The sequence below is a fragment of the Panicum virgatum genome, chromosome 5N (assembly GCF_016808335.1).
Source record: "Panicum virgatum strain AP13 chromosome 5N, P.virgatum_v5, whole genome shotgun sequence".
Classification (NCBI taxonomy): Eukaryota; Viridiplantae; Streptophyta; class Magnoliopsida; order Poales; family Poaceae; genus Panicum; species Panicum virgatum.
In genome coordinates this window covers 70,532,043-70,550,017 of record NC_053149.1, presented here as the reverse complement: position 1 = coordinate 70,550,017, position 17,975 = coordinate 70,532,043, and the positions used below count along the sequence as shown (strand labels likewise).

The following is a 17,975-nucleotide window of genomic DNA, read 5'->3' as shown; positions in this document are numbered from 1 at the left end:
ACTAATTCACATATCTCGCGAGTAACCGGAAATTACTCGACTTCTAAACATCCTAAATCTCGCGGGTGACAAGAAGTCACTCGGCTTATACCGAGAACTCTTAAGCATAGCATTACTATCGTCCTAACATACTAGTATAAACTCAAGGAAACCTAGGGATCATGCAACTAGGGTTTCAACCAGTTTCTATACGTAATGCACAATTTATATATATATATATATATATATATATATATATATATATATATGTTATAATTTCAAATAATAGGATGTGCACCGGGGCTTGTCTGAGGGTAACTCTAAGTTAGTGTTAATATTATTTTCGGCCTTGGGCCCTTCCAACCTTGGGCCGGGTCTTCGGTTGCTTCAGCAGTCCTTCCATCTTCTGGAGATGTCCACCGAACACCGTCTTGTGGTTCGGCTCCAACACCGCGTGCTGCACGTCCATGTTTTGCATATCTAGCGTATCTAAATGAAACGCAACAATATTGATGTATGAATGCATGGGTGATGTATCAAAAAGACAAAGCAAGCTTAAAAGGAAAACGGTTGGACACTACACTATGAGAGTTCATTTAATTCGTTTTAGCTTGAAGTGTGTCCTTTAAATAAAACTTACTAAACTCATTTAGAAGGCTAGGCATGTACACAAAAGGAAAAGAGAGTACTAAAGGATTTCATTTAACTGACTCACAGAACCCTCTAGTTTAATTTGAGATAACCCGACGTCTATAATACTGCAAAAACCCGGAATATCCGGATTTTACATCTGGAATATCCGGATTTTCCGGAGTATCCGGGTTAATACCCAGAGTTTCCGGGTTTGCTCGCAGTTCTACCCCCAAAACTGAAAACCCTTGCAGTGCAAAAACTGGCCCGCCAAAACTCAAGGTCCTGTGTGATACTAGTTTAGGGATGCATATAGATGTGCTTGACCAAAAGAAATCGATTAAAACCTCCTAACAAGATGGATGTGCCAAACCCTAGTTTAAATACCTTGGATGAGTCCTTTCTCCCGCAAGGAACTTGGAATCCACAGCACCCCAGGGAGGAGCATGTGGAGTAGAAGGTCCTCCACGCCGATTGGAGGCTCCCTTGGCCTTGAGATCAAATTGAGAGAGGGTTTGAGCCCTAGGGTTTGGGGGAAAAGAGTGAGAGCATGAGAGAGAGAGAGCTGACGGGAGAGAGAGTGATATAGGCTGGTGAGTGAGAGAGAAAGAGGTTTAAAACATTGGTGGGGCCTCGGTGACAAAATCACGCCCGGAGTATCTGGATTATTCCGGAATTTCCGGATTCACACCCAGAAGTTCCGGGTTCACAATGATTCCAAGAGATAAATTGCAATTGAGTCGACTTGATTTGTTTTGAAAATTTGTTCAAACATCAAAACTGAGTCATTTGGCACCCCCAACTATATTTTTAGCTAAACCTTCTTCTTTCCCTGTTCCTACCTTTTAATATTATTTGATTTCAAAAATGACGCGAACCTTTATTTAGAAATCATTTCAAAACAGATTTTCTCATTTCACAGGTTAAATTGCTAGCAAGAATTTCTTTAGTGTTTTGTTCAGGCAGATTTAGTGCTAACAATCATATTAACCATAGGATTAACTTTATAGTTATGGTGATAAACACCTGGGGTGTTACAGTTGCGAACAGGGCTGCAACCTGTAGGGGCCGCCGGCCTTCAGGCAGCACCGGGCGCCAGCCTATAGGGGGCAGGGCAGCAGGGGGCGCCATCGCACCGACCTGCTTGGAGGGCTGGAGGGGCAGCGGTTCTAGGGTTAGGGATGGGGATTGGGGAGAAGAATTGGGGGAGAAGAGATCAAGAGAACAAACCGGATAGGAGGCGTCACCGGAGGGGAAGGCGGCGAAGGGGTGGCGACCGCAGCAACCGAGCAGGCGGGCGGCGGCAACCTGGCGTCGCGTCTCGCCTCCGCCTGGGGCGTCGGACGCGGACGGCTTCGGACTTTCGGAGCGAAGCGGGCGACGGGAGGGGACTGGAGATAGGCGAGCTCCTGTTGTTGGGCGTCTGGGGCTTGGGCTTAAAATTGAGATGGAATTTTTTTTTATTTAGTGGGTCGAAAATTTAGGTATGCCAAGGCATACAAGGCCCATCCATTGGGTCCGCCCATGATACAAAGTCATTATCCTGACAGTGAGTGCATTGAAAAGAAAAGAGTGCTCCATCACGAAGCAACCCATTTGGACCTTGGACTTTGAGCTATGACGATATGTGCCAGGAGCTCTCGGTTCTCTGCATCAACATCAGCAAAATATGTCTTGCGTTTTTAAAGCAGGGAGTAATCAAATCACGCAAATACACAGTAAACATATGAATTCACACAAAATCCATCAGCCTGAGACATGGTCATGTTTATTTAGGCACGCCAATGTTATTCCCGCAAAGGAAATATGTGATTCTCGTACATTATTCCGTCCACACGTTGACTCGTATTCTTGCACACAACATATTACTGCTGCGCCCATGCATGGGCGTACATTTTGTACCTCTCCTTGTTTTCAGTGAAGTAGGCGACGAGTTGGTCTGTCTGGCAAGCACGCGGAAAATCGAAACGGCCGCCCGGCTCCGGCGAGCCGGATATATCAACGGCGGGGATGAGCTAACGCGGCGGGACGGAGGCTTCGAGATACGTGAACCGACCAGCTGTTTTTTTATTTTTAGAGTCATACGGTCCAAATATAATTTCTAATACCATAGCATACGGGCCTATAGTTGTAATATAGAAAGGGGTGTTCTGGAATCTTCAGAAAAACATGTGTTGTCCTCCGCGTGCTTCAGTCGTCTCCGTCTTCTCCGCTTTGACCAATCTTCCCTGGCAATGGAGGAGGTCCTGATCCAGGGAGATACCGCCGGCGTCGCCTCCTTGCCCGTTCGACGCGGCCCGCCGGGAGCCGCCGCTACCGCGGCATGCGGCCACCGTGCTGGCGCCCGCTTGGCGCCGCCCGGTGGGGGCTGCGGCGCCGGCGCCACGGCGCCTGAGAGTGTGCCCGTACGTGGACAAGAACCAGGAGGCAACAACCATGGAGGATATCGCGGCCCATCGTGAAGCTCCTCGTCGCCCCATACCTCAAGGTCGTCGGCTCGTCGCCATGAGTTGGCTCAAGCTCCTCGTTCCCCATGCCTCGAGGATTCCACCGTGGCCGAATCCGACTCCAATGGCACGGACTCCGACGCCAACCCCACCATCACCGGCCTTGGTCCCGAGCTCGCCCGCCATCGCCGCCGTGGCCCACCCGCGCCACCCAGGAAGCAAGCGCCGCTGCCGCCGCCCTAGTCGTCGGGAGAATCGCGGGGCCCCTCGTCGACTCCGCCTCCAATCCCTCCCTCCGCTAGGCTCGGCGACTTTTGATGCAGATGGCGAGGTGCACCGAGCACGCCAAGCCGGAGGCCCCAGCTAAGGCTGCGTCAGTGCAGGTTCCGGTAGAGGCTAGGCGAGAGCAGCAGCAGGCGTGCAGGCCATGGCGGTCACCGTGGTGCGGGACGTGGAGGTGAGGAGAGAAGATGCTAGTACAGATTTGCAATTACTGATTTGTTCATGTTCTATCCTACTCCTAAACACCACCACCTCACTTGCAAGCCACGTATCTTTTTTCTATTCTTGATTGATTTCTTTCCTAGTCTCTTGCCATACGAGAGTTGCAGTTTAGTGATCCATTTGTGTCTTCTAATATTTATTGGTCCATTTGAGCCGGTTGCATGAATTTCACATTTCAATTGAAATATGTACATCTTGTAAATCAAAGAACGTAAGAACTTTTTATTCCATTGAAAACTGTGTGTACCAATTTGAGTTTGATTCTTTCTGTGGATAAAATATGTGCATTTTGGACTCCTCACATTTTTATTTTTATTATGTGCAATCTAGTGCATGACTTCGAATTTAAATTTACTGATGAACAAAAATATGTGCTGCTCTAGATTTAAATCTTTGAATTTAAATCTAGTTGATATGATTTCCCCCCTAATGGAAAAAAATCATGTGCATGACTTTGAATTCTGTTTTTTCATGCAATAAATTATGTGCATCTTTATATTTAACATTTCCGATTTTATTCGTGCACCAAAGTATGTGCACCTTTATATTAATATTTTCTCTCTTTTTTGTTGTGGAACTATTTGCATCACCTTGCAAATGGAAGTGGAAACTCTACTGGTCTATCCGTGCACAAAAGATGAGCCAGGAAATGTGCATCCAAATTTTTTTGTGTAACTCCCGATGGGTTTAGTTAATCTTGTGAATATGTGCATGTGGCCGAATCATGTGCTTTTGTCGCTCAATGAAATTTTTTAGTTTCATTTGTACAAAAGTATTTGCACCCTCAAACCTACATTTATCCAGTTGGTCATAGACAATATTTTTTCTAATTTATGCAGTGCCATGTTGAGTTGGTGATGATGAACATTTTACCTTAAATCTTGTGATGTAGGAAGATTAGTGCTTCATGCCCACCAGCAAGACTATTGTACAATTCTGGTGAAAAAAATAAAGCACAAAAATATATGTACCTTACATGTTCCAAATAAGCATCCTCATGTGCTCTTATATAGGAAACTATCTCATATTTTTTTTAAAAAAAATGGACATTTCTTATTGATTTTAGATTAGTGCATCTCTTGTTCTCTTGTAAGTAAGTTGGAGTCATATGAACAGGAATGATGCTTGCTGCTTGGGCTTGGGCCAGACGAGCGTCCGGTTGAAAAAAATATCTGGTCCTGTTCAAGATTCCTTTATCCAGAACTGTCGTCCACGTGTTCCTGACACGCTACGTTGCGGGAAGCCTCCTCCTCTCCTCGAATGTATTTTATTTAGAAATCTCGTACTAGGAGATGAACTGTATCGCTGTAGAGTACTGTTGAAATACATTGTTGGGTCTCACGAACCACCAATCTTAATGCTATTCTGGCCGTATGGATATCCGGCACAAAGCAGGGTACTCGCTTTCGTCTACCAGTCATTCCAGTCACCTCCTCAACCACACTCAGCCAAGGAGCTAACCAACAAAAGACTATGTCGATGTAGCCAACGGTGTCACCCCCAAAGAACCTCTTCCCCCTGAGCTGCACCTCTAGAAGCGCCAGGTTCTCCTTGGCCTCTTTCGCAAATCCCTTCTGCACCTCGCCCTCAGTCAAGTGTGCCAGCCAGAACGGCTTGAGAAGCTGTTTGACAGTGTTAGCACAACTAGCAGATGTTTAGATTTTATATGGACCGGCTTCTAAAGATGAGAGTACCTTATTATCCATGAAGTTAGCCCAGAAGCGGGCCATGGCACGGTCGTAGGGGTCGATCGGCAGGAGGGGCGGCCCCAAAAAGGCTTCATCAACATACTCGATGATGACGAGGGACTCGCAGATGGCCTGATCGCCATGGAGAAGCACAGGCACCTTCTTGTGGACAGGGTTGTGCGTGAGCAGCAGCTCACTCTTGTTGTTGAGATCTTCTTGGATCAGCTCGTAAGGCACGCCCTTGAGACACAGAGCGGCCTCGACGCGGTGTGAGAATGTGCTGCCCAAGGCACTGATGACTTTAACAGGTGGAGACATCTTTCTGCTATCTTTCCAACTCGCGGCTATCTTACTAAACCATTCCCGTTATTTATAAGAGCGGTAATCAAGAATGCTTCTTCTTCTCCGAGAAGATGAAGCTCTTCTTGTTTCTTTCATTTACTTTTCTTTAGACGATCATCTGACCAGGAAGAAGTTGCTTGGTTGCTTCAGTCCACAAAACAACAATAAAAAAAATCTCATCGGTACCTTGGCCCGACAAACATCGTTGAATGCAAACCTACAGGTGGAGCCGTTAGTCAAAATGGTCACCAGGATTGATGCAGCTGAAATCAAAGGGATTTGATTTGCCTAAAATATAGAATCAATACATGAGCAGATCAGGCAAATTTCGTTAAAATATTTAGTCATAGTGCAAGCTAGACAGGCTATGTAATGAACCGTATGGCTGGCATAAGCAGTGACCTCAGCATATAAATAATTAATATGTGGGCATTTTTCTAGCAAACATATAGGTCAGCGAGCTTCAGTTAGTACCAGGGGAATTTTTATTTAGAACTTTCACTTCACACTATCTGAAGATGGAACGTCACTCTGAACTAGTACCAAAGTTCAGGTTTTGCTCTTTCAATTTGGGTTATGAAAACATCCAATTCAGATATTGCGAGTTGAGACTTGGTTAATTTGTTTGGTCTTCGAACTTCAATTCAAAATATGAAGATGTCTAACAACCGTAAATATGAAGAATGCATTTCAGCTTTGAAAGATTGAAGTTTGGAATTAAAATAAGAAGATGTCTAACAACCGTAAGTACAAAAGTTCAGGTTTTCATCTTTCACTTTGGTTTACGAAAACATCCAATTCAGATGTTGAGACTTCGTTTTGTTTGGTCTTGGAACTCTCAATTCGAAATATGAAGATGTCTGACAACCATAAATGTGAAGAATGCGTTTCAGCTTTGATAGATTTAAAGTAGGGGGCAAAGAGTCGGCATTTGAACTTACAAATTGATCTGTTTAGGATGCAACGGACATCAAACGATACCCCAGCTCCAATTTCGGTGCAAACTAAGAGCATATCCGTTTCCAGTTCCGTGCATTGCATATTTTGCATAGTAATGTGGGGGAAAAAACAGTTTTAACCAACTTGCTCCTACGGAACATTACAGAGCCATCAGGCGTGCGCGAGCATTCAAATTGAAGTCGACCTTTACAGATTGAAGAATGAGAACTTACACCTCAAAAAGCCCGGCTAGAAGTGACGTGTCGACAGTCGAGGAGCGCCCCGACGGCGGGCGGCGGCGCGGCTAGGGTTTCAATCGGTGGTCAGGGCTATTGCGGGCGCGATCCGGCGCCGGCACCAGCAAGGTGGAAGGGAAAAGGCGATGCGGACAAGGAAGAATGCGAGAGTATGATCCATCTGATCAGCGGCGAGATCCGATTCGTATCGACGAGGTTAGGGCATGCCGGCATGAGGCGAGACGGCGGGGGAGGGGGGCTTCGATGGCGTAACGGCGAGCGCACGGGGAAGAAGTGCAAAATGCTCAGCGGGTGCGGGTGACTGGTCAAAGAAAGGAAAGAGCCTGATTACAGCATACGAAGATCGGACGGTGGGGAAGAAGCATGCACGGTCAAAACACCAGCGCTGACCGTCCAAATTTCATCTCTGTAGAGGTGAGCCATTGCACAGAGATAGAGAGCATCTTATTCCAAATTTCCAATCCAAGAACATCGCGATCTCATATATATATATATATATATATATATATATATATATATATATATATATATATATATATATATATATATATATATATATAAGAGCATCGTGGTCGTTAGAAACACGTGCACAGCACACCGATTATTTATTTTTGACACCGAAACATGCATGTCTCATTTTTGCGAGGTTGCCTGAAGCGTCTCCTTGAACGCAGAGAACAAGGCAACGAGCTCATCCCTCTTGGGCAGGCACTGCTTCACGGTCTCCTCGGCGTCGTAGCGCTTCGCCCACTGGCGCAGCGCCGGGTACGCTTCGTCCGTGAGCAGGGGCGCCGCCCCGCAGACCGCCTCCACGATCCCGAGCCAGTGAGCGAGCGCGCTGGCGGCGATGTCGACGAGGCCGATGGAGTCGCCCCCGAAGAAGGGCCTCCCCTTGAGCTGCGCCTCCAGGAGCGACAGGTCCCGCTTCGCCTCCGTCGGGAAGCGCTGCTGCGACTCGCCGTCCGTCGAGAAGTAGGGACATCCAGAACGGCCTTGGGAACTGCACTATCAATCATGTTCCAGCAAGTCGCTACTCGGCAGTAGGCATGGACAAATTCTCGAACCAGAGCAAGTCGCTACTCGTCAGTAGGAGTGGTCAGCGCTTGATACTGACCTCCGAGCAAAAAACTTTCCTTTGAAATGGAGACAGTAGATCCAGATCATCTTGGCCACTAGCCAGACGGCCGTCCTTCTCAACGGTATTCCTGGTAAATGGATAAACTGCAAGAAAGGTTTACGTCAAGGTGATCCCCTCTCTCCCTATCTCTTTATCCTAGTAGCTGATGTGCTACAACAGTTAATCACCAATGCGTCAGCCAATGGAGCTTTTCAGCATCATATTTGCCCTACAATGCCATGTCCCGTCTTACAGTACGCTGACGACACTCTTATAATCCTCAAAGCTGATGAAAGCCAACTCGTTGCGCTAAAAAACACCTTGCAAATCTTTTCTTCTGCAACTGGGTTTCACATAAACTTTGAAAAAAGTACCTTCCTCCCCATTTGCATTAATACCGAATTCGCTACCTCTCTTGCCACCTCTTTTGGCTGCCCAATCTCCTCCTTCCCCCAACCTTATCTTGGCCTGCCTCTATCCCCCACCAAACTCTGCACTTCAGATTTTCTCCCTTTGATTGCTGCTTCTGACAAATACTTGGTTGGAGAGGGCACCTCCTAAATGAAATGGGGAGAACGGTTCTTGTGAATTCTGTTCTTGCCTCCAGTTCGGTTTATGCTATGGTCTCGCTCCTCCTTTTTAAAGGGACTACGGATGCGCTCGTTAAGAGTCAAAGGGCCTTTCTGTGGACTAGAGAAAACACTTGTCGGGGTGGCCAATGTAAAGTCGCTTGGGAAGATGTCTGCCTACCAAAATGCAAGGGAGGTTTGGGAGTCCCTGATTTAATACAAAAAAAATAAGAGCCTTCTCAAAAAATTTCTCTACAAATTCCACTGTGCCCCGCCTGCTCCTTGGATTGAATGGTTGCGCCAACAGTACGGTTGGACCAATGACTTTGATTTTGGTGATGACCACCCGTCGATTACCCCCATTTGGAAAGACATATATGCTTTACTTCCTTCTTTCAGAGATGAGACCAAAGTGGTTGTGGGCAGTGGACGAATGACTGCTTTTTGGAATGATCTTTGGTGGGGAACTGAAACTCTTGCTATAGCCTTTCCTGCTCTTTTCTCCCATACTCTTAGGCCAAATGCTTCAGTGGCTTTAGTACTCTCTCCACAAGTGCCTAATTTCACTCTTAGGCCCCGCTTAACTCATGCTGCGGAGACTGAACTGATTGAGCTCCAATCGTTGATGACTTCTGTCCAATTAAATCCAGACGTCTTGGATAAGAGAGTGCTTAGAAAAAATGGGAAAGTTCCAACCTCCAAAGATCACTACCTCATTTCATTTGAAAACATACCTGATGACCCTTTTGCACGTGCTATTTGGTGTAGCTTCGCTCCTCAAAAGTGTAAATTCTTTCTTTGGCTGCTGCACCGAGAAAGGTTAAGTACAAACGCCCGCTTGCATCATTGCAACATGAAAACATCTGGACAGTGTCCATCGTGCCCTGCTGAGGAAGACTGCTTTCACCTTTTCATCGCCTGTCCCCGTAGCACTAGCTTCTGGAACTACTGTGGTTTTGATATGAGCTCGATGTCGCCGACCCTTGGAGTTGAGCATTTGTGGCTGGAAAATCAATTGCAAGAGAGCAATGCTAGGATAAAAAGCACTATCTTGACCTGCTTGCTGTGGAATATCTGGAAATGAAGGAACGCGAAGGTCTTTCGGCAAACTGATGAGACGAATCTGGTGATCGCTGCTCGGTGCAAGGGAGACCTGGAACTCTGGTCGTACGTCCCCCTCTGACAGGATGAAGATCATGGAGTGGAGTAATTTCTTTCAGATGTAAAAAGGGCTTCTAGTTTGTAGATGAATTTCCTAACTTTCTTTTCCTTGTCCTTTCCTTTTACTCTTTTGTGCTAGTGATCTAGCACCGTGTAATATGTGTAAAAATCCTCGTACATGTTCTGTCATAAATTTGCAATAAAATTTCAGGCACCCTGAGGGGTGCCGTAGTTTTCTCAAAAAAAAATTCTCAAACCAGGAAAAAGATCAGAAATCACCTTGATCGATGAACTGTGCCCAAAAGCGTGGGGCGGCCCTCTCGTACGGGTTGACCGGCAGGAGGTGCGGCCCGTCGAAGGCCTCATCGACGTACTCGAGGATGATGAGGGACTCGCAGACTGCTCGGTCACCGTGGAGGAGCACGCGCACTATGGATGGCCAAATGGGCTAAGCACAATGGGCCGGCACGGGCCCGGTTCGAAAAAGCACGACACTAGCACAGCCCGAGCACGGTTCCATAGTGTCAGTGCCAGCACGGGAACGATCCCGGGCCGTGCCTGGGCCGCAAGTCCGGTTCGTAGTGCCGGCACGGGCACGACACGATAAATGGGCTGATATTATGGTGGCCCGGTTATTCTTAACCATTAGATTGATTTGTAGTAGTTCTAACCGTTGGATTGACTTGCTTTAGGTATAAAAACAAATCCCTTCTCGTTCTCTCTCATTTTTTCCTCTCTCCTAGCCGCAACTTTTCTCCTCCCTCCTCCGTGATTCATTTTTAGAGAAACATTATATAATGGTCATGAAGTCACAAATTATATGCCTCCTCCGTGACTCATTCGTCCTGCTCGGCTGCTTCTGACCACAGAAACGCAGCTCCCAGTCCTCTCTCCGTGCGACTTGGCAGCGGTCGATGGGGGGCATCCGCGCGCGGCGGCAGCGCAGGACTTGGTGGCGCTCAGCAAGGGACAGCAAAGAGCATCTGCGCGGCGGCGCTGCTTGACTAGCGGCGGACGGCAGTTCAAGGCAGGCCATGGCGACGGGCCAGCGTGAGCACGATGGGCGGCACGGCACGACTAAAGAGCCATAGGGCCGTGCCTGGGTCGAGAGTTAGGCACGGTGGCCCGAGATGTTGCGACCGGTACTAAATGGGCCGTTCATTTAGTACCGGACGTTGCGACCGGTACTAAATGGGCCGTTCATTTAGTACCGGCCAGCCGGTACCAGCTGGGGCAACTGGTACTAAGGGCTGCATGCGCCCGATACTAATGAAGGTATTTCCTGCAGTGCTTGTTGCCCAGGTCTAACAGGATCAGCTCGTAGGGCACTCCCTCGAGGCGAAGGGCGACCTCGGCGCGGTGGCAGAACCCACTGCCGAAGGCACCGATGAGCTTAACCGACTCACCCATCTTTGCTTGATCTATCCTAGGGCTAAGGAAAGTGTTGATGTTCAATTTTTTAGCTTGGAAGTTGAGCTTTGCTGCTCTCGCAGCTTGTCGTGGAAGATTGAGTTTCTCACTGTACTGTATTCAATCAAATGCTCAAATAATTGTTTTTTGTTGTCCACAAAATTTATCACATATCACGACAGACGCTTGACTAAACGAAGTTAATAAGAATAGGAAACAAAAGTAAGTGCTGACCTTTCTTCGATTCTTGGAGAAGCAGCAGCACACCACAATTGACTACCCAAAAATCTAACGAGAGCACCAAGAAGGCAAGAACGTTCTTGATTGTTTATCCCCATAAATACACAATTTTTTTTAGTTTCGCCAAGACAGCAGCATTGCAGCAAGAGGGAATCAACTCGTGGCTTGGATTGAGCAGAGATGTCGCCGCCGGTCAAGCTCATCGGCGCCTTCCGCAGCTCAGCCGTCCCCCGTGCCGAGGCGGGCTTGCGGCTCAAGGGCGTGCCTTACGAGCTCATCCTCGAGGACCTGGAGAACAAGAGTGAGCTGCTGCTCACGCGCAACCCCATCCACAAGAAGGTCCCCGTGCTCCTCCACGGGGACCGCACGGTCTGCGAGTCCCTTGTCATCCTCGAGTACGTCGACGAGGCCTTCGACGGACCACCCCTCCTGCCGGCCGATCCCTACGACCGCGCCATGGCACTTTTCTGGGCACATTTCATCGATCACAAGGTACACAACTGTTCTTGTTGCGAATGATCCGAAGTAATATTATTCCGTTCCGATTTTTACTGATCTTAGGCGATCGTACAGTGCGCCAAGCCGTTCATGCTATCGGTGTGGTCGGAGGGAGAGACGCAGAAAGAGTCGGTGAAGGAGTCGAAGGAGAACCTGGCGCTCCTGGAGGAGCAGCTGCAGCTCAAGGGGAAGAGGTTCTTCGGAGGCAACTCCATCGGCTACCTCGACATCGCCGCGTGCGGGGTCACTCACTGGATGAGCGTGCTCGAGGAGTTGGCTGGAGTGAGTCTGATGAGCGACGACGAGTTCCCTGCTCTGCGCCGGTGGGCCAAGGAGTACACCACCGACGAAGCTATCAAGCAGTGCCTGCCGGACAGGGACCGACTTCTGGCCCACTACCTTGCAAACATGGACAAGTACAGACTGATGTTCAAGGCAATATGATGTCCTTTGCAGCGGCAATTTGTACGGCTTAGTTTCTCTTGCAATAATAATGTATGGATAGGATCATCATGTACACGATGTGTGGTGGGCTTCAATAAAATGGACAGGCATGTTACACTTATTGCAAGCAAGAACACAAGAACACCAACAAGGAAAATAGGAAATCACTTGGGCAGAATAGCCCTTGTAAGGAACATGGCACCATTTATGCCATTTCAAGTGATTTTGGTGATCGAATGACAACACAACACTTGGACTAATATAATTGTTAAGATGATCATTCTCAGCCTTTTAGGTTCAAGTGATGACAAAGAGAAAGAAAAGATATGCGTAGTAAGGCCCTAAGGGCCGCCCCTACGGGGGTTTCGCTACCCGGTTATCGGACGGGGTCGAGGGGGAGCCGCCCCTCGCGGGTCTCAGGGCAGCGCCCTGAAAACTCTTCGGTCTGAAGCACCGGAAGAATCGACGCATGAAGCATTGGTGCATCCGATGGTTGTCGGAAGAACCGACGTCATGACAGAAGGGAATCAAAACCAAGTCAGCTTATGGGCACCGGATGAACCGACGGGTCAAAAAGGGGCATCGGTGCATTGGACGTCCTATGTTCCAGAGACGATGTCAAGAGCCCAGGAGAAGATTCTTCAGCACCGGTTCAACCGACGGTGCATCGGAGTATTGCGTCGGTGCAATGACGTCAGCGCCCAGGAGAAGATTCTTAAGCACCGGATGAACCGGTGATGCATCGGTACAAAGCATCGGTTCAACTGGTGATCACTGCGTCAGCTGTCAGGAGTTCAACGGCTACTTCGGGTTATGAGTGACCGGAAGAACCGACGCTACCTCAGCCAGAGGCATCGGTTCTTCCGGTGATGCGCAGATTTTCAGCTGACCGTTGGAGCAACAGCTACAAGACTTGGTGACCTATATATATGCCTCACCCCGGCCATTTGAAGATTGCTGGAGTTGCTGGACATCCCACACACACCCAAGAACATCTCCAAGCCATACACAAGCATCAAGATCATATTCTTAACCCTTAGCACACTTTGAGAGTGTTGTATAAAGGTTAGCTCTTAGTGAGTGTGATTACAAGGCCTTGAGCCTTTGTGCTGTGGTTCTCTAGGGAACCAAAACAAGATTTTGGTGCGCCGGCACCTTGGAGCGTGAAGCTCGCCGGCAACGTCATCGACTCTCTGACTTGGTGTGGAACGGCGACGACATCTTTGTGCGGGGGACGTGGAGACCCCATCCTTTGTGGAGAAGCTCCTTAGTGGAACTCGGGGCCAAGGTGACCGTGATTGTGTTCACGGAAGAGACTTGGTGGCCGAGTAGCAATACTCTTAGTGAGTGCTACAACAACGTGGATGTAGGTGTGCCTTTGTGGCTAACCGAACGACGGGATAAACACCCGCGTCAAGAGTTTGCTATCTCCTATCCCGCTCATTAAGTTTCCGCATTTTATACTAGCAATTTGTATGTCTTTACTTTCATAGAGTAGTTTCTTGAATAGGAAAGGCTATAGGTTGCTAAACTCTTTGGGATAGGGGTTTCACACTAGAACAATCATAGTTGCACATCTAGATAGTTTGTTTTAATTTAATTTTTATGCAAACTAATTGGAGACATGTGTCTAAATTTTTAGACTGGCGAATTCACTCCCTCCCCCTCTTAGATTAGATTAGAGCACCCAATCCTTTCAGCCCTGGCTCGCGCCATGTAAATCTCCTTCCTCGCGGAGTAAAAGGCGACGAGGTCATCTCTGCTCCCCAGGCACTGCTTCACTGTCTCGTCGTTGACATAGCAATTGGCCCTCTTGCAGAGCGCAGGGAGCTCCTCGTCGTTTACCAAGGTCACCCCGCTGACCTCCTCGATCAATCCAACCCAGTGGGCCAACCCACACGCGGCGATGTCGAGGAAGCCGATGGCGTCGCCTCCGAAGAACCTCTTCTTCCCCTTGAGCTGCAGCTGCTCCTCCAGGAGCGCCAGGTTCTCCTTGGCCTCCTTCACGAAGGCCCTCCTGTGCTCGTCGTCCCCCGTCCAGAACGACATCCAGAACGGCAGTGCGAACTGCACGAGAAAGAGAAACGTTCTATGCTATGGATGGAGATGGGAGCCGCGGCCATGGCTTGTTAATTGTTATGTTACCTTTTGGTCAATGAATTGGGCCCAGAAACGCGCCTCCGCCCTCTCGTAGGGGTCGGCCGGCAGCAGCGGCGGCCCATCGAAGACCTCATCCACGTACTCGACGATGACGAGCGACTCGGCGACGGAGCGGTGGCCATGGAGGAGCACGGGCACGAGCTTGTGCACGGGGTTGTGTGTGAGCAGCAGCTCGCTCTTGCTGCTCATGTCTTCGAGGATGAGCTCGTAGGGCACCCCCTTGAGGCGCAGCGCTACCTCGGCGCGGTGGACTGCCGAAGGTGCCGATGAGCCTCACCGTCTCCGACGACGACGACATCTTGACCGGCAGCAGGCTACACGGCTGCTCTAAACGCGAGACCACTGGCTATGTTAATTGCTCTCATCTGCGCTCAGAAGGCCGACGGCTGCGGATTTATTTAACTTGATCAATTTGTTTTCTTTTGTTCAGGAATCAGGACTTTTTGGATGCTTCCCTCAGTCTTAAACATTTGTTTTGTTTCGTGCCAAAGGCCTGCTATCGTAGTGGTAGCATCGCTGGAGGCACTCCCCAGAGGTCCAGGGTTCGATCCCCCTCGGGGGCGAATTTCAGCTCTGGGGTTAAAAAACTCCCTCGCTTATCCCACGTCCAAAACACTGTGTAGCCCCGCCTAACTCACAAGGCTATGGCTGGGCAGAAAACCCGATACCCGATACCCGAATCCGAAAAACCCGAGCCCGAACCCGAAAAGTCCGAACCCGAAAAACCCGAACCTTAATCCGGGTTCCAACCCACGGTACCCGAAATTAATACGGGTAGTTCGGGTATTGGGCCACGGTACCCGAAATACCCGAACAACCCGAAATGATTTGTTTTTTCATCTATGATTTGATTTGTGTGCTTCAAAACTATGTTTATTAATTGTGATATGTGAAGTGTGAACTGTCACGGTTTGGACGTGTGAAGTGTTAGTTAATTTCGTTTGAACTGTCGGTTTGGACGTGTGAACTGGATGTATGGTTGGGTGTATTTGATTTGATTTTATACTGCATATGTGGAGTTCCAGAATTTCGGGTAATTCGGGTAAAACCCGAACCCGAACCCGAATTTTCGGGTACCCGAATTTTCGGGTTCTTCTTTTTCCCAACTGATTTCGGGTATCATTTTTGGAAACCCGAAATTCCTAAAACCCGAACTACCCGACCCGAAAATTTCGGGTAACCCGAATGCCCGGCCCTACACAAGGCGACGGGCCCCCGTGTACGGGTGGGGCAGGGGTTCGGGGGTTTTCTTGGCCTGCTGTGAGAATGTCATTCTACCTCTCAAACAATGCCGTGGGGGGGTCTCACCCCCCGCAGGTCAAGTTTTTTTATAAATATTTGTTTCGTGCCATAAAAAAACATTTGTTTTGTGATTTCCAGAAAAGTATCCCTCCGTCCCCAAAAAACAATATAACTCTTACTTTTCGAGAAGCCAAACAAGTTCAAATTTAACTAAATTTATATAAAAAAATCACTAACATTTATGTCTCCAAATAGATTTAGTATTAAAATATATTATATGATTAATCTAATGATACTTAATTTGTAATATAAATATTAATACTATTTTATATTAATTTAGTCAAAATTACCTTTTTATAGATAGATTTAGTCAAAATTACCTAGTATGGGCCCATTTGTTGCCTAAGTCACCCTGGGCGCGAGGGGCAAGGCATACCTTCGGCCCATCTTCCTAAACCATCATCGTTGGTCAATGGGTTTTAAAAAATCAGATTAATATATGTGCCCAACAGCCAACACAGTGACGCTTAATCAGTCAGTAGATGCGAACCACAAACGCCGTTGCTGATTAATAAGTTTGTGATTAAAAAAAGCCATTAGATGAACCATAAAAAAGGCACTAGACGATCGAAGTTCTGGCGGGTCCTAATGACGTGCAGTAGGTGGCGAGTGCGATGAGGACAGTACGGTGACGGCCGACCAAACACAAACATGCTAATGCATTTTCATTACTAGATGATGCTGAGCAGAGCTCAATGTTCATTTGGGCAGCATCGAGTTGGCCAGCGAGACGCACTTCTCCCTGATCCCGGCGAAGTAGGAGAGAAGGCGGCCCCTGTCGGGCAGGCACTCCTTCACAGCTTCCCTGGAGCTGTACTCCGCCGCCCACCGGCGCAGAGCCGGGTGCTCCTCGTCGCTCAGGACGCGCACCCCGGCGACCTCCTCGAGCACACCGAGCCAGTGCGCCAGCAGGCCGCCGGCGGCTATGTCGGCGAGGCCGATGTCGTCGTCTCCTCCCAGGAACCTCTTCTCCCTGAGCTGCTGCTCCACTAGCGCCAGGCTCTCCCTCGCCTCCTTCATGGCCGCCTTCTGCGCCTCGCCGTCCGCGAACAGTGCCACCCGAAGCGGCCCGAGGCACTGTGACGAGTTTGATTTGATTTGTCCCGACAGGATCGGATTAGATGAGGATAGCGGTGGGTACGATCGATTAAGGACGTACCTTTTCCTCCAGGAACTGAGCCCAGAAGCGAGCCACCGCCCTCCCGTAGGGGTCCGCCGGCAGCAGCGGCGGGCCGTCGAAGGCCTCGTCGACGTACTGGACGATGACGAGCGACTCGGAGACGGCCCTGTCGCCGAGGAACTTGGAACTGCCACAAGTTGGGTTGGGTGCCTGCCCAATAATAAGGATCATCCGATTTGGTCAATGGAATTTCAGTGAATGATGCAATCTGATCTGATGCTTGTTCTCGGGACGAAACTGCCAGGAAACAGTGACTGGCTGTATTTGCCCAAATAAACCCTCCCAAATTCGCAATGCTTGCGCCTTTTATTTCTGACATTACAAAGACCAGATGACACCGTCACCAAAGTACAAGACGGTTAGCTGCATCGAATCGGCAGCATGGATTTGGCTATCGAGACCCTGATCGCGGAGAAGTGGGCCAGCAGCTGGTCCCTGTCCGGAGGGTACTCCTTGCTTGACGGTCTCGTCCCTGCAGCAAATTAAATGGGCTACAGGTGGGCTGAGTGGGCTCAACTATAGCAGGTCCAAACAGAGCGATGAAAAGGATGTCCTAGTAGAGTTAGAAGCAGCATATGCTTGTGAACACGCCGCCCGTCCTGATGGAAAATATTTCATTTCACGAGCTCCCCTTCTCCTCCCCTGGTCTTCGAGTCCGGTCATCTAGAGAAAGGTATTTAATTTGCGGCTGTCTTGTTAGCCTTTCGACGTCCTAGAAACCGGCCTAATATGTATGTATAGTACTCATCTTTTGACAAAACAGTTGATCTGCAGACTGCATACACATCCTTTTTTTTTTGTCCACATTTTGTAATTAGATGCAGCCGAAAGTCGATCAATAGGGCAAAGAGTACTAGTCAGTAAGTAAGTTCACATGCATATATAACTCTGTTGAGATTATGATCGATTGTGCCGACCTGTATGTGTTAGGTTCAGAGAAGCTAGGCCCGGCGCATTGTTAATTAATTTACAGTGGACGGAAGTACATATGTACAAGTTTGTGAGGTGATGGATGCAAGATTCGTATCTTGCTTGCTAATCAATCATTCCTAGCCCTGCATGTGAACCAAATGGACACACGAGGCGCCTCCGTCTCCATATATCTATC

At 48.6% G+C, this 17,975-nt stretch overlaps 2 protein-coding genes and 3 pseudogenes across 2 annotated transcripts; 1 reads left to right on the top strand and 4 right to left on the bottom strand.

Moving 5' to 3' along the window:
* Positions 1 to 4,811: 4,811 nt before the first annotated feature.
* On the bottom strand, positions 4,812 to 7,091 carry LOC120675831 (annotated as a pseudogene).
* Positions 7,092 to 7,419: 328 nt separating this feature from the next.
* Positions 7,420 to 11,043, bottom strand: LOC120675133 (annotated as a pseudogene).
* A 286-nt stretch (positions 11,044 to 11,329) lies between these two features.
* On the top strand, positions 11,330 to 12,346 carry LOC120671967 (probable glutathione S-transferase). Its single transcript, XM_039952246.1, has 2 exons — positions 11,330 to 11,775; positions 11,857 to 12,346. The coding sequence occupies exons 1-2, from the start codon at positions 11,464 to 11,466 to the stop codon at positions 12,223 to 12,225; spliced, it is 681 nt and encodes a 226-aa protein (XP_039808180.1). The 5' UTR covers positions 11,330 to 11,463; the 3' UTR covers positions 12,226 to 12,346.
* On the bottom strand, positions 12,270 to 14,976 carry LOC120671966 (annotated as a pseudogene).
* Positions 14,977 to 16,170: 1,194 nt separating this feature from the next.
* On the bottom strand, positions 16,171 to 17,202 carry LOC120672660 (glutathione transferase GST 23-like). Its single transcript, XM_039953185.1, has 2 exons — positions 16,847 to 17,202; positions 16,171 to 16,764 (listed from the first exon to the last, which is right to left on the bottom strand). Exons 1-2 carry the CDS (start codon positions 17,036 to 17,038, stop codon positions 16,387 to 16,389), a joined length of 570 nt encoding a protein of 189 aa, XP_039809119.1. The 5' UTR covers positions 17,039 to 17,202; the 3' UTR covers positions 16,171 to 16,386.
* Between the last annotated feature and the right edge of the window lie 773 nt (positions 17,203 to 17,975).